At 42.8% G+C, this 12330-nt stretch overlaps 2 protein-coding genes across 4 annotated transcripts in view; one reads left to right on the top strand and one right to left on the bottom strand.

The window, feature by feature from the left end:
• Positions 1–1282, bottom strand: part of CCDC146 (coiled-coil domain containing 146) — an 81084-nt gene extending 79802 nt beyond the window's left edge. The window contains exon 1 of the mRNA XM_071803456.1: positions 1196–1282. The gene's annotated coding sequence lies outside the window, so the exon portion shown is untranslated. The remainder of the gene's footprint in view (positions 1–1195) is intronic.
• Positions 1283–1471: 189 nt separating this feature from the next.
• Positions 1472–12330, top strand: part of FAM185A (family with sequence similarity 185 member A) — a 58862-nt gene continuing 48003 nt past the window's right edge. For 2 of the 3 annotated variants that reach the window (XM_071803454.1, XM_071803453.1), the window contains exons 1-3: positions 1472–2061; positions 6385–6494; positions 10091–10183. In XM_071803454.1, coding sequence (XP_071659555.1) covers positions 1674–2061; positions 6385–6494; positions 10091–10183 — 591 coding nt within the window. In that variant the 5' untranslated portion in view covers positions 1472–1673. The remainder of the gene's footprint in view (positions 2062–6384; positions 6495–10090; positions 10184–12330) is intronic. The other variant, XM_065862588.2, reaches the window with a different exon arrangement.

The following is a 12330-nucleotide window of genomic DNA, read 5'->3' as shown; positions in this document are numbered from 1 at the left end:
TTTTTAACTGAATTCAGTAGTTTCCCACTTGTTTGTAGACCTTAGAAGGACAATTGTCTCATGACATATTTGTACAGAACTCAGGAAAATATTCATTTGGCTGGCTTTAGAACTGCTAGGCTGTATGTTAACTGTTAAAAAGCAGTCACAATGAGTAACTGTTAACCAAGCTGTCTTGACAGAGACCAATTTTGAAGCTCTGCAACACCACTTTCGAAAAAACTTTTTCCAGCACATCTGCCAAGCTGCTTCTTCATCCTCTTAATGAGGACATTTCAACACATGCAGTCTCACTGTAAGCTGAAGTGTAACAAAGACCAGGCTGCCACCCAGAGCCCTGCCATTTCCCCATTCCCATTCTTGTATCCTGCCTTCTCCTTGCAGGTGTGAAATCCTGTGGCTGCAGAGGCTGAGTGAGGTGAAACCTGTTAGTGCTTGGCTGCACCACAGTCAGCCCAAGGGGACCTTGGAAAAGGCCTTCACAGAATCATGGAATGTCCTGAGTTGGAAGGAACCCACAAGGGTCATGGACCCCAGCTCCTGTCCCTGCATGTGACAACCCCACAGTTCACACCATGTGTCTGAGGGAGTTGTCCAGTCTCTTCTTGAACACTGTCTGGGTTGGGGCTGTGACACCTCCCTGGGGAGCCTGTTCCAGTGTCCAGCACCCTCTGGGTGAAGAACCTTTTCCTAATGTCCAACCTAAACCTCCCCTCGCACATCTTCCTGCTGTTCCATCGGGTTCTGTCATTGGTCACTAAAGAGAAGAGATCAGCTCCTGCCCCTCCTCCTCCCCTTGTGAGGAAGCTGTAACTGCGATCAGGTCTCCCCTCAGCCTTCTCTAGGCTGAAAAAAAACAAGTGACTTTAGCTGCTCCTCGTATAGCTTCCCCTCCAAACCCTTCACCAGCTTTGTAGCCCTCTTCTGGACACTCTTCGTTAGCTTTACAACCTCATGCCCGGAGGCACCTCGGTTTCTCTCGCAGGAGATGGCAGCACGGAGCGGCGGGCAGAGTCCCGGCACTCAGGGACACGGAAGGTGAATTCGGGCCCAGCCCCCCCGGGACTCCTCAAAAAGGACTAAGGCCCGAGCACCGCTGGACTAGTTTCCCGCCTCTTCGTTGGAGCCACGGTTTTGCCTTCCCCGGCCTCTGCAAGTCCCTCCAGGCCGCGCAGTCCCCGCCGCTGGGCCCTACCTCTGCGGCCGCGGCCGGACCCGCCTCGCCGAGCGCGTCCCCCCGTTGCTACGGCGACGGCAGCTCACCGCCCCTGCTCTACCTCAATGGCCCTCGGCCCGCTCCTTCCATTCTGATTGGCTCTACCATCCCGCCTCGCTGCCCAATAGAAGCAGACCACAGAAATACTCCGCCTTCCCCTTTCGCTGATAGGCCAATGAGTACATATAGTTTGCCCCTTCTCGGGCACTTGTAGTTCCTTCCGCGTGCCGGCGAACTACGACTCCCAGAAGCCCGTGGGCGGGGCTGGCGCCTGTCGCTCCCGGTGCGCGCGCCAGCAGCCGCCGCCTGTTTACCAACGGCCCCGGTGCCGCTCCCCGCGTGCAGCTGGGTCGCGCGACCCGGCAGTAACGGCTATAACGGCTGTCCGCCGCCAGCAGCGGCTCCTGTCCTGCCTCCGCTCGCCTCAGGGGCTTCTGCCGCGGCCCTGCTGGGCGGCATGAGGGCGCTGCCCCCGCGCTGGGCGCCTCTGGCGGTGCGGGCGGCGGGCGGATGGTGGGGGCCGCCCGTCCCCCGCCGCGGCTGCAGCAGCTCCGCCGAGCCCGGCGGCCGTCAGCCGCTCCAGGAGTGGGCGCTGGCGGTCAGCCCGCGGGGACGGCTGCGGGTGCGGCTGCCCTGCCAGGTGAGCGTCCGTCCGCTGGACCCGGAGCGCTACCCGGACGCGGACCGTGTGCTGGTGGCCGTGAGCGGCGGCAGCCCCCCGCCCCGCGGCCGCCAGCGGGACCGCGTCCGCGTGGAGTACGACGAGGCGCTGCAGCAGATGGCGATCGTCGCGGACGGCGTGGACAGCAAGGCCGTCGTGGACGTCAGGACGCCCGTGAAGTTCGGTGGGTGAGGCGGGGGTGGGGCGGCTGCACGCCCGGCTGTCAGCCCCGCCTGCCCCTGCTGGGGCAGCGACCCGGAGGAGGCGGGATCGTTCGCTCAGGTGGGGCGCACCGGGAATGGTGCTGACGCTGCTGCTGCTTCGGCTGGAAGCGCCGCAAAAATCTGCACTGGGATTCTGGTACAGAACCTACAAACAACTTGGGAGAGCAGCTGTAGTGGCCGAAACCAATAAAGATCTGCACTGGGCTGAAATATTGACAGTGGCTCTAACTTTATGGAAGAAAAGGGGCAAACTTGCTAGGATAATTCCCCTCAGTGAGCTGAGGTTTAGAGTACTTGACCAAGACAGATTTGTACTTAGTCATTGATGTGTATTTTTTTCCTATAGAATTGTGCAATTTTCTGTACAGTACAGCATAAGTTTCACAATGCTAGAAAAAATGTTCAGTGTGCAAAAAACCACAGTCCTTTGGATTGCTTCAAGTGGTTATTCAACACTGCTGCAGGTGCGGCGTGGGAAATTGTGAATAATCTCATTCTACTTATGCTTCATACACGTCATCCATTGCTTTTGTAAAGCATGGTGTTATATTCTCTGCTACCACTTTTCCAAACTCTTACAGCAAAGACATTCTGCACCTTCTCTTAGTTTTCCCCCACTCTATCTTGAATTCTGCTATGTCTTTTTTCTTGTTTCCATTTAGAAGCTGAACTGTATATCATTCAAAATGGAGAAGTGTTACGGATTTATCATGGCAGCGTTCTCCTTTCAATTTCTAGTCTTACTCATCCCTATAAATTATTTTTTTAACACTGTTGATAGCTGAAATGGTGTTTCTTGGATATGTGTATCAAAACTTACGGTTTAATTTGTTTCCTGACAACTAATATAGAGACAAATCTGTAAATAGTATCAGGGTCTTCACCCACCCCTCTCTGCCCTCAGTATGCTTTATTTTGTGTATATTAGAATGGCTGTACTGATTTGTACCATGAGTCCAGTGAGACCACTTTACTGTATCCACCAGTAGTCATGAACAGATGCTTAGGGAAGAGTAAGAACAAGAGAAACGTAAATGATATTTCATCTAAGTGTTCTCTTAGCTGTCACCGGTTTTCGACTCGGGGGATTTTCTGAGCCTGACACAGCTCAGCCACTCAGTGGGTCTCTCTTCCAAGTGTCTGCTTACACATGTGAACAGCTTTAGGGTGAGTGCTTCCTGGCAAACTCCATGCCTCTCGGCCAACAGTCCCACAAGGCAAACCATCCATTTGATTTCCTGCTATCTTTTTGCAATTTGTCAGTGAGTTTTTAACTAGTCCAAATAATTCAGTATCATTGCAACTTTTCAACCTTGATATTTGTGCTGATACCCAGTTTCATGTAGTGTTGAAGATGACGTGCAGTTTATAGCTGAAAGACAATATAGGACTAAGGATATTGTCAGAGACATTTGAAAATCCCAGTGGTGCCCAACAATAGGATGAGGGGCAGCGGGCACAGACTGAAGCACAGGAGGTTCCGTCTAATGTGAGGAGAACTGGAACAGGCTGCCCAAGAGGTTGTGAAGTCTCCTTCTCTGGAGACATTTAAACCTGCCTGGACACATTCCTGTGTGATCTGCTCTGGTGAACCTGCTTTAGCAGGTGGGTCGGACTAGATGATCTCCAGATGTCCCTTCCAACCCCAACCATTCTGTGATTCAGAATTTCTGCAGGATCTCTGAGCGACTATTATGTATTACTCCAACCTTGGTTACTCTCTGGGGCTAGAATTAATTGTATTAAGATCTAGAGAATCTCAGCCTTCATAAAGAGTTTCAATGAGGGGAGCCTTCCTGAAGGTCTCAATGAATCCTGATGGATTGGGGGGGGAGAGAAATCATTTGGCCTTTGTCCTGTCTCTGAGATTCTTATATTCTGAATGTCAACCAGCCCTGCAGACAGTCTTACAGTCTTCCGTCTTGAAACAAGCTTTTTTAGTTAGTAGTTTTTCTAAGCTCTTCCACACGGGTTTGTGGTAACCTCATGCATTTCTGGTTCCCTGGACAGTCTGTAGATTGTAGTCACCTTCTACTAGGTTGTCACCCCATAATTAGCATGTTGTTAGTATTATCTGTACGTGCTGTTATCCAAGCATGTCTGGAGATGTATTTCCTAAAATGTAAAAATTTTTTTGTACTCAGTGAGGCATAATTGCTACTTGTCAGTGAGGTTCTACTTTAAATGTCCTCTTGGTTCTGGTTTCGTTTTTAGGTTCTCGGAGTAGTAGTTTGTGCTTGGGTTGTTCCTCTTTGTTATTTAGGAAAGAATTATCTATTAAACACTGTTACGTAAATAAAAGATCTTATCCTTTGTAAAAACATCTCAAACCAGAAAGAAACTGTTGTTGCTCTGCAAACTCTCTGGCTTTTCACTGACCTTCCTCAAATGTGTTAGGAGGATGTTAACTCTTTTCTGTTTAGACAGTTTTAGCTGAGCTCTTTCTGTCACTTAGCTGTGAGAAGTTGCTGGGAATGTCTTTACAGTATTCTAGCTTTTGGAGTTGCGGCATTTCGTAACAACTTTCACAACTTAGATTGGAGCTTATCCAGAAGGCTCTAAGTTAGCTAAAACTCCTTAGATTCTGAAGAGCATGCGCAGAAGATGCAAAATGATGGACTTAAATATGCATTTTAAATCAAAAGCAACTTGTACTTGTCCTACTGGGCTGCTTACTAAAGGGTCTTCTATTTCTTAGTGTCTAATCATACGCTGTATGTAGTCTTCCAGTATCAAACACAATCCGGTAATTCGCTCGGATACTTTAACCTTCATAAATGTTAGATGTCAATGAATCTCTCTTTAATCTAGCTTATTTATTTTCTTTCAGGTCATGTGTAGTTGTTAGCTATAAATTCCAGGGACAGTGTAGGCACATGACTGTAGATTCAGAGTCTTCTCAGCACATAAAAGTAGCCTTGTCTTGGCATATCAAACTGCATATGCTAATTAAACCTGAAACCAGCTCTTTGCTTTCTGGTTACTGTGCATGGATGGAGTACTCAGAGGTAAACCCAGCTGAGGTCTTGCATAACCAGAATTTGAGAATAATCTGTTCTGTCTTCCCGTGTGGTTCTTATGTTTTGCTTTTGTAGGTACATATTATATTAGAATCATAGAATAATCCAGATTGAATGTGATCTCAGAAGGTTTCTAGTTCAACCTCCAGCTCAAAGCAGGGTCAGAAGAGGTTACTCAGGGCTTTATCCAGTCTTGTTTTGAAAACTCCCAAGAAATAAGACTACACAGCATACTTTGGCAAACCGATACAATGCTTTTCCATGTTATACTGTGGTGAAGAGAGCAGAGGTTTCTCTGCCATAGTCAAGTAGGAGAACTGTAAGTTTCCAAGTGGTGGCCAAGTTTTACTTTTGACTCCTATTAACCTTTTCTTTCTGTGTTTTTTCTTTAGAAGAACAAAACCACTTTTTTTCCTCCCCTGGCTTTACCATTTGCCAGTCATTATGGTGGTGATTAATAGTAGTTAGAATCTGCAGACTGGACATTCTCAAACTTTTTCCCAGTTCTTTAAACTCAGGGGTGAGCTCAAGTGGCAGAAAAATGCCTTCGCTGTTCCTGTGTGAAGCCTTTTAAGCCCATAAATTACTCCCTTGATAGCAGAGTTGTATACAAGATCTAGTGACTTTCTTTGTGAGAGTTTATGAACAGTAGTAAGGTGAGGTGATTCAGAGTGGAGGCAAACATGCTGCTTCTTGCCATAGAGGTAAGTCAGGCCTTCAGAAGGCTTGGGGAGAATGACACATGCAAACTCTTCTATACCCGCTTTTGTGTTAAGCTGCTGAAGAAGCATAGGGTCTAAGCAAGACCTGTGTATTTATTACTCTGCATGTGTCCTCAAAGAACCTGCCAGCCTTCCCACCCCAAAATCCATGTCAGGGTACCCAAATGTCTCAGTAGAATTGCTGACAGAATTGGTGGCTAGGGTAGCTATGTGATAGGGGTGGGATTTGGGAGTGGCTTAGAAAAAAGATAAAACGTCCCTAAAGAACCATACCTTGCTGATCCCTTGCCAAAGGTTACAGTCACTCTGCTGCCTCTCTTGAGAGTAATACACAGGTGTACACATTTTTCAGTGTTATTTGTTTATAGTGACTAGTCATGTAATTGAGATCATGTGGCAAAACTTTGCAAGAAGGTTCTTTAGTAACAAAGTGGCTGCTTTTTTTTCCCTACTATTTGTAGTTACTACAAACTGATAAGTACTATGTTAAATAGATCTGACTCTTGTCATTCTGTTGCTAATAAAACTCTTTTAATTCTAGATTTGGATATCAAAACATCAGGGACTGGCTGCGTGAAGATTAAGAAAATAGAATGTGATAACTGCAAAATAGAAACGGAGAAGGGGACTAGTGTCTTGCAGTCAATAAAGGTACAAAGTATCCTTCCCTACTCCATCAGTGTTTTTAAAAGGAATTGTGTGGTATAGTATACTTAGAAAAAAAAACGAAACAAAAACAACCAACCAAACAACAACCAACCAGCCACAACAGCAAACAAACAACTTGAATACCAGTTCTGGAGATGAGAGGTACTCTGATGCGTTTAAGTATTACTGTGTGTGTAGCACCTCACCTTTATTTACTACATGCAATTGCGACATGAAGTCAATAACACTAAATAATGTAGAGTCAGAAGTCCGGATACCTTTAATAGCCAAAGCCAGCAGAAACAGTGACAGCCATAAGCCTGATATCTGCCCTCCCCACCCCTCAAAGGAAAAAAAAAGAGAGGCGGACTGGGATTTCCTCTCTAGTAGGCATTTTTAGAATTCTGATATATCAGTGCTATTGACAAACTCTTCAGGTTAATTTTCAATCAGAAGTTGCACTATGTGTCCAAAATACCTGACTGAATAAACAGGGTCATGACCGTGATATATATGCAGTCTTTATCAGATATATTTGATCTTAAGATTTCAGGTTTGCTGGCATAGGCTTTTGTAGGAATAATTAAAGCATATCTGACTTAGGTGCCATTTGGAATCAAATTCACTTGAATAATTGCAATTTGCAGGAATTGGTATAAATTCAAAAGAAGAGCTTTTCAAGTAGGGTAATTCCTAAGTTTAAGCATTTTTTTGTTATGAAAAATCCTACTATGTTTTTTGCCACCATGGTAAGAGATGATTATATAGCATATATGGGAAACTGAACTTAGTGGGAAATTTAACATAGAGCTAGGTTTACTTCTTCTTCAGACAACTTGTATCTCCCAGATTCTGTGTAGTTGACTATATTACTCTTAAAAAAGTAACTAAAATCTAACAAAGTGTTAGCAGTGCTATATGTGTTACTGCTGTCTGAAGCTTTGGTTAAAAATTACTCTTACATGATAATAACAGTGAACCGCAGTACACGAGAAACTACATAGTACGAGAAAACAAGTTAGTTTTGGCCAGCAGTAGTAACAATAATCACCACAGGCCACCACAATTGTCAAGAGCTTTTTGTGATGTTATGGAAAAATTAGTTTTAAAAATGAAATAGTCAGTTCTATTTTTCTTGAGACTTCAAGAAGCAATGAAATAATTCTTTCTAGTGAACTGAAAAGAAGGCTGGAAAGTCACCAGTTTGGACCTTCAGAGCCCAGCTCCTCCATGGCTTCATTATGGTTTAGAGGAGCTTGGTGTTGGTTTTTTCCTCTGACAACTTTGAGCCTTGCTTGATTCATAAAAATGTCAGGAAAACTACAGGTGTAAAAGATGATCCTTCCTCTGCACATGCACCTCAATGTGTCCATGGGAAGCTGCTTTGCTCCCTTAAGCCTCAAATGAGAGCAATGGCCTTGTCCCGGAAAGCAAGACTTTTAAAATTAGAAGGATCAAGAAATTCCTGCAGATTTCAACTGAACCTCTTCTTAGAGCTTTGGTAGATTAGGCTTTGGGGTTTTTTAACTGAAATAGTTACCTGAAGTATTCTTTTGGGTTGTGAGTGATGAGTGGCTCTTTATTCTTCTAACTGGGAGGGCTTCAACAAACCTTACTAGGGAAGATATGTCACCACTCTTGGTTTTGTCAACTCTAAAGTAGCGAGATGAAGGTTTTGAATTAAAATTGCTGACCGTATAGCTGTTTGAAAGAGCAAACAATTGTTCAATTGCAGTATCTTTAGCTGTACAATCAGTTTTTAGTCTAGTGTTTTTAAGAAGTACTATAGTTCTAGTAAGGCAACTGTAACTCCATTTTTTCTAATATAGGTTCAGGAATTATACTCTGTATTAGCAGAGAAGCACAGTTATTAGTGAGAAGCAGAATTTTGGGTTTTTTCAAAGCTACTGAAAATCTTACAGACTAGATTGGATAGTGCAGTGCAAGAACTGATTCCCCTTCAGGGTTACTGAGCAAACTGAAGTGATGCTGCCCTCCCCTGGAGGGATTGAAAAGCTGTTGAATGTTGCTTCACTGTGACACTGTCTGCAAGCTTCATTGACTAGCAAAACAGGACACGATTTCTTTACAGTGGAGAGTGAGAGATCAGTGATCAATGACTTTAAATTAAAAAAAATCTGGTTATTTGGGGATTAATCAAGAGTGCTATCTAACAGCTTTGTAACTGCTAATTCTCTTAACTTTCCACGGGCTGCAAGATGATGTTTGCATAACCTATAATTCAAAAAACGTGCTGATTTTTGGTATACAGGATGGTGTCTTTATAGAAGACCTAGAAATTTGACATCTACTTTCCTTAACCATGCATGCTAGTAATTAAACAGAAAAGTTGAGTATTCTGTATGAGTTTTTAAAATGGATTTTGACTGGTACTGTCTTACGAAACCCCATGAAATTTCTGGTCCTTGGTGTTCCATCAGAAATGTATCAGAGCAGTATAAGTCCATGTTTCCCATACTGGAAACTTGATTTCATGTATTTTTTTTTTAAAGTCTTTAATCTTATTGCCATCTGATTAGACCTACTTAATGCAATTTGTTATGGCTTTTTCAGATAGGTGTTTAATAGTCTAAATATCTTGCATATTTCTGGTATGCTGTCAAATTTCATAGGTGGTATCCTAAATTAAGTGCCATCTCCAGGAACAATACCTTTTTCAACACAAATAAATCTGAAAATGGAGGTGGTGATATGGGAAAATGAAGGAGGGGGGGGTGTTCAGGGAAGCTTAGTCAGCATTAAGTATACAAAAATGCTGAATATTTTTTAAATTTTATGTAATTCCAACTTTCATGCCAGTGAACTTAAGCAAAAGAGCTTTGGTGTTGAGATCTGTAGACTTCTTGAAGTCAGATTTGTTGAAGTTGCATCTTATGAATACAGCTAGATTATTTAAATCTGATTTTAATTTTTTTCCCCTTCTTACAAGTGCTTGGCTTTTACTCTCAAGACCTGTTCTTTTGTCTTTCTGAGATTAGTTTGTGTGTATTTCTGTACATTTTTTCATGTCTCATCAGTTATGTACAGCAGCAATTGAAAGGTATAAGACTTATTGCATTTTTTATTTGAAACCTGGTTTATTGGAGCAAAAACTTGAGATTTTAATGTAGATGTATGCACAATACCTAATTTGAATTAGAATCTGATGTTTCTCATCTGCTGCAGCACTGAATATATACATACCTTGTCTTCTGGATGGAGTGTAAATGAACCACAAAGTTCCCTCTTTCTTCTGCTGCTGCTTGTGTTTTTCTAGTAAAAAACTAATAACAACAACAACAAACAAACAAAACCCAAACAAAACAAAAAACCCACCACAACAAAAAACACACCCACCTGTATTGAGAATAAAGTATTCCTCAGCATCATTCTTATCATTCTTTCCCTTGTGTTTCTGGTTACAAAGAAAGGTCACTTGTTTGGGGTTTGAGTCCACTGGAAATAAGCAGCATGTTTGGCCCTCACAGTAAAATGGGAGTTTGTGATCTGTGGTGGTTATTGTGGTACAACCTGAAAAACAAAACTTATTTTCTGGTTGATTATCCTAACCATATGATTTTTTTAAACTTTTTTTTCAGAGCCATAAAATCGATATACGGACAAATGGTGGCAAAGTAATTGGTCTTGGAACTCTTTATGGAAATACAGATATTTGTGCAACAGAGAAGGGTGTAAGTAAAAAGTAAAACTTTCTCTTCAGTGGCTTATTCAGCTTGTCTCTTGCAAATTCACTGAATTTTGAAGCATGTGCTGAGTAATATTTAATGACCTCATTGGTTGATTGTTATTTCACTGTTTACTTACATTTGTCTGTCTAATTATGATTTAGATTAGTAAACAGGCTCCACATAAAAAGCAGTAATAAGCATGTGGTCATTCCATCAGCACAGAGGTGGTGCTAGCTGAGGCAACTCATCAGCTTTAATTGTGTAGACCCTCACAACACTCAAACTTTTTACTTGGCAGAGTCTGCAATAGGGCCATTTTAGTGTCTCATGAGTAATAGCTTGATATGTGTACATGCTGTACTCTTCCAGCCTTATGTGGTTGTAAGAATGGAAGAGAAGGTTTTGTATGTTTCTTTGCAGTTGAGGAAATACAATCATGTGTAATTCTGTTATGAGACGAAGTGAAAAGAGTGCTGGACAGGGAAACGGTATTGTGGAGATGCAGTTTGCTCTTTTCAGCAGGTGGCAGTATGGGACAAACCTTGTACTGCTTGAGCCTGGCTTTGATTTTTTACCATAAGCAACCAATTCTCTGTTATTTAAAATAACACAGAGCTAGGCTCCCTTATATAATACTACAGTTTTCACAGCCTGGTGAAACCAGTCTGGTTCTTAGGCTCAACTTGAATGTTTAGGCACCATACTGTCCATGCAACTATTTGTATTAGGATTCATTAGATGTGAAGGATTACTATACTAATGTGTGGAGCCAAGTCTGGAAGTAGCTTGGATGCACTCAACACTGTCAGAATCAATAGGTGCCCTTAAAACCAATAGCACTGGGAAGAATCAGAGTATTAGTAACTCTTGCTAGACAAGGGTAGAATTGAGACCAAGGTATTAAGTCCTAGGAGTCCAAAACATCCTCTGTGAATTACCATTTGGCACTGTTGCTCACCCTGTAGATTGGGTTCTGAGATTATATGTTCACTGACATAGAGCCAGCTGTGAGCTGTTCTTAACTTCCTCCTGTAAACCGAGCAACTTCCTATTGGATTTTTCCAAAAACTGTTGACATTAAATTGCCTGCATGTCTTTGTAGTGGATGCTAGCCTGCCTTTTATGTACAGAATGGTGTAGAGGCTGCTGTAGCTGTGCCACTGATATTTCTTCCTGAACACTTTCATCTCAGCAACACCTCCCAGCATAAAGCAGAGTGGGTAAGGCCTGACTGTGATGTGCTCTGTTGATGCTGCAGTTGAAATGATCAGTGCTAACTGACTGGTAGGTCCCTTGGGACTATTACTAGTTAGTGGAGCTAGGATCCATCCTAAGCCACTGACAGCCACAGGGAGATGAAGAGGGCAGCTTTCTTCATATGTCATCCATCTTCCTGCAGAACACTTCTCTTGGAAGGTTCTGAAAACTGGAATCCTTGCTTTCTACTAGTGAGTAAGATTGAGTGCAGTCTAGGAAGTGCTTTGACTGCTGTGGATCTGTGCTGTTCACAACATACTAACACGGTGGTCTTTATGTTGGAGTTGTGCTTCTTAGCCAATCATCCCAAACTACTTTGTTACACCAGTGCAGTCCATGGAATTGGTTTCAAATAGCATCTTGCTGGTGTTGATAAAAACAAATGGATGGTAGACAGATGAGATCTATGTCTACATGAAAATATAGGTCTTCAAATGGTGTTTAAAAAAAATCAGCTCTTTTCAGATACACTGTTCTTCTGAAACAACAAAACAAACTCCATACAGATCAAGCTGCAGTGCTTTTTTTGGATAAATATTTATTTAGACTGCTAGAAATCACTCTTACAGTTGTAAAGCTTTAGTAACTTGAGTGAACGGAGTCAGTTTAACTTGAGTTTATAGCTGTGGAACAATATTTCGCCTTATGTTATTAAACTTCTCATTAACAAACTGTGTAGTTAGAAAGGACAGTGGGATATTTCTTTTCTCAGTTGGCCACTTCTGTTAATAATCAGTCAGTCTTACGTCTCCTCTGTGTGTTTGTATGAGATAATTCTTCCATCAGCTGTAGTCATCACTATGCAGTTATGGCTTTGTCAGCATTTCCAGCCTCCTCCTGGAGGTGGGAAGGGAAAGGATGTGGTAAAAGACACTAAGCACTTGAGAAACAGA

This window comes from Patagioenas fasciata, chromosome 1, assembly GCF_037038585.1.
Source record: "Patagioenas fasciata isolate bPatFas1 chromosome 1, bPatFas1.hap1, whole genome shotgun sequence".
Lineage (NCBI taxonomy): Eukaryota > Metazoa > Chordata > Aves > Columbiformes > Columbidae > Patagioenas > Patagioenas fasciata.
The sequence above is the reverse complement of the archived record's forward strand: the minus strand, read 5'-3'. Positions and strand labels throughout refer to the sequence as shown.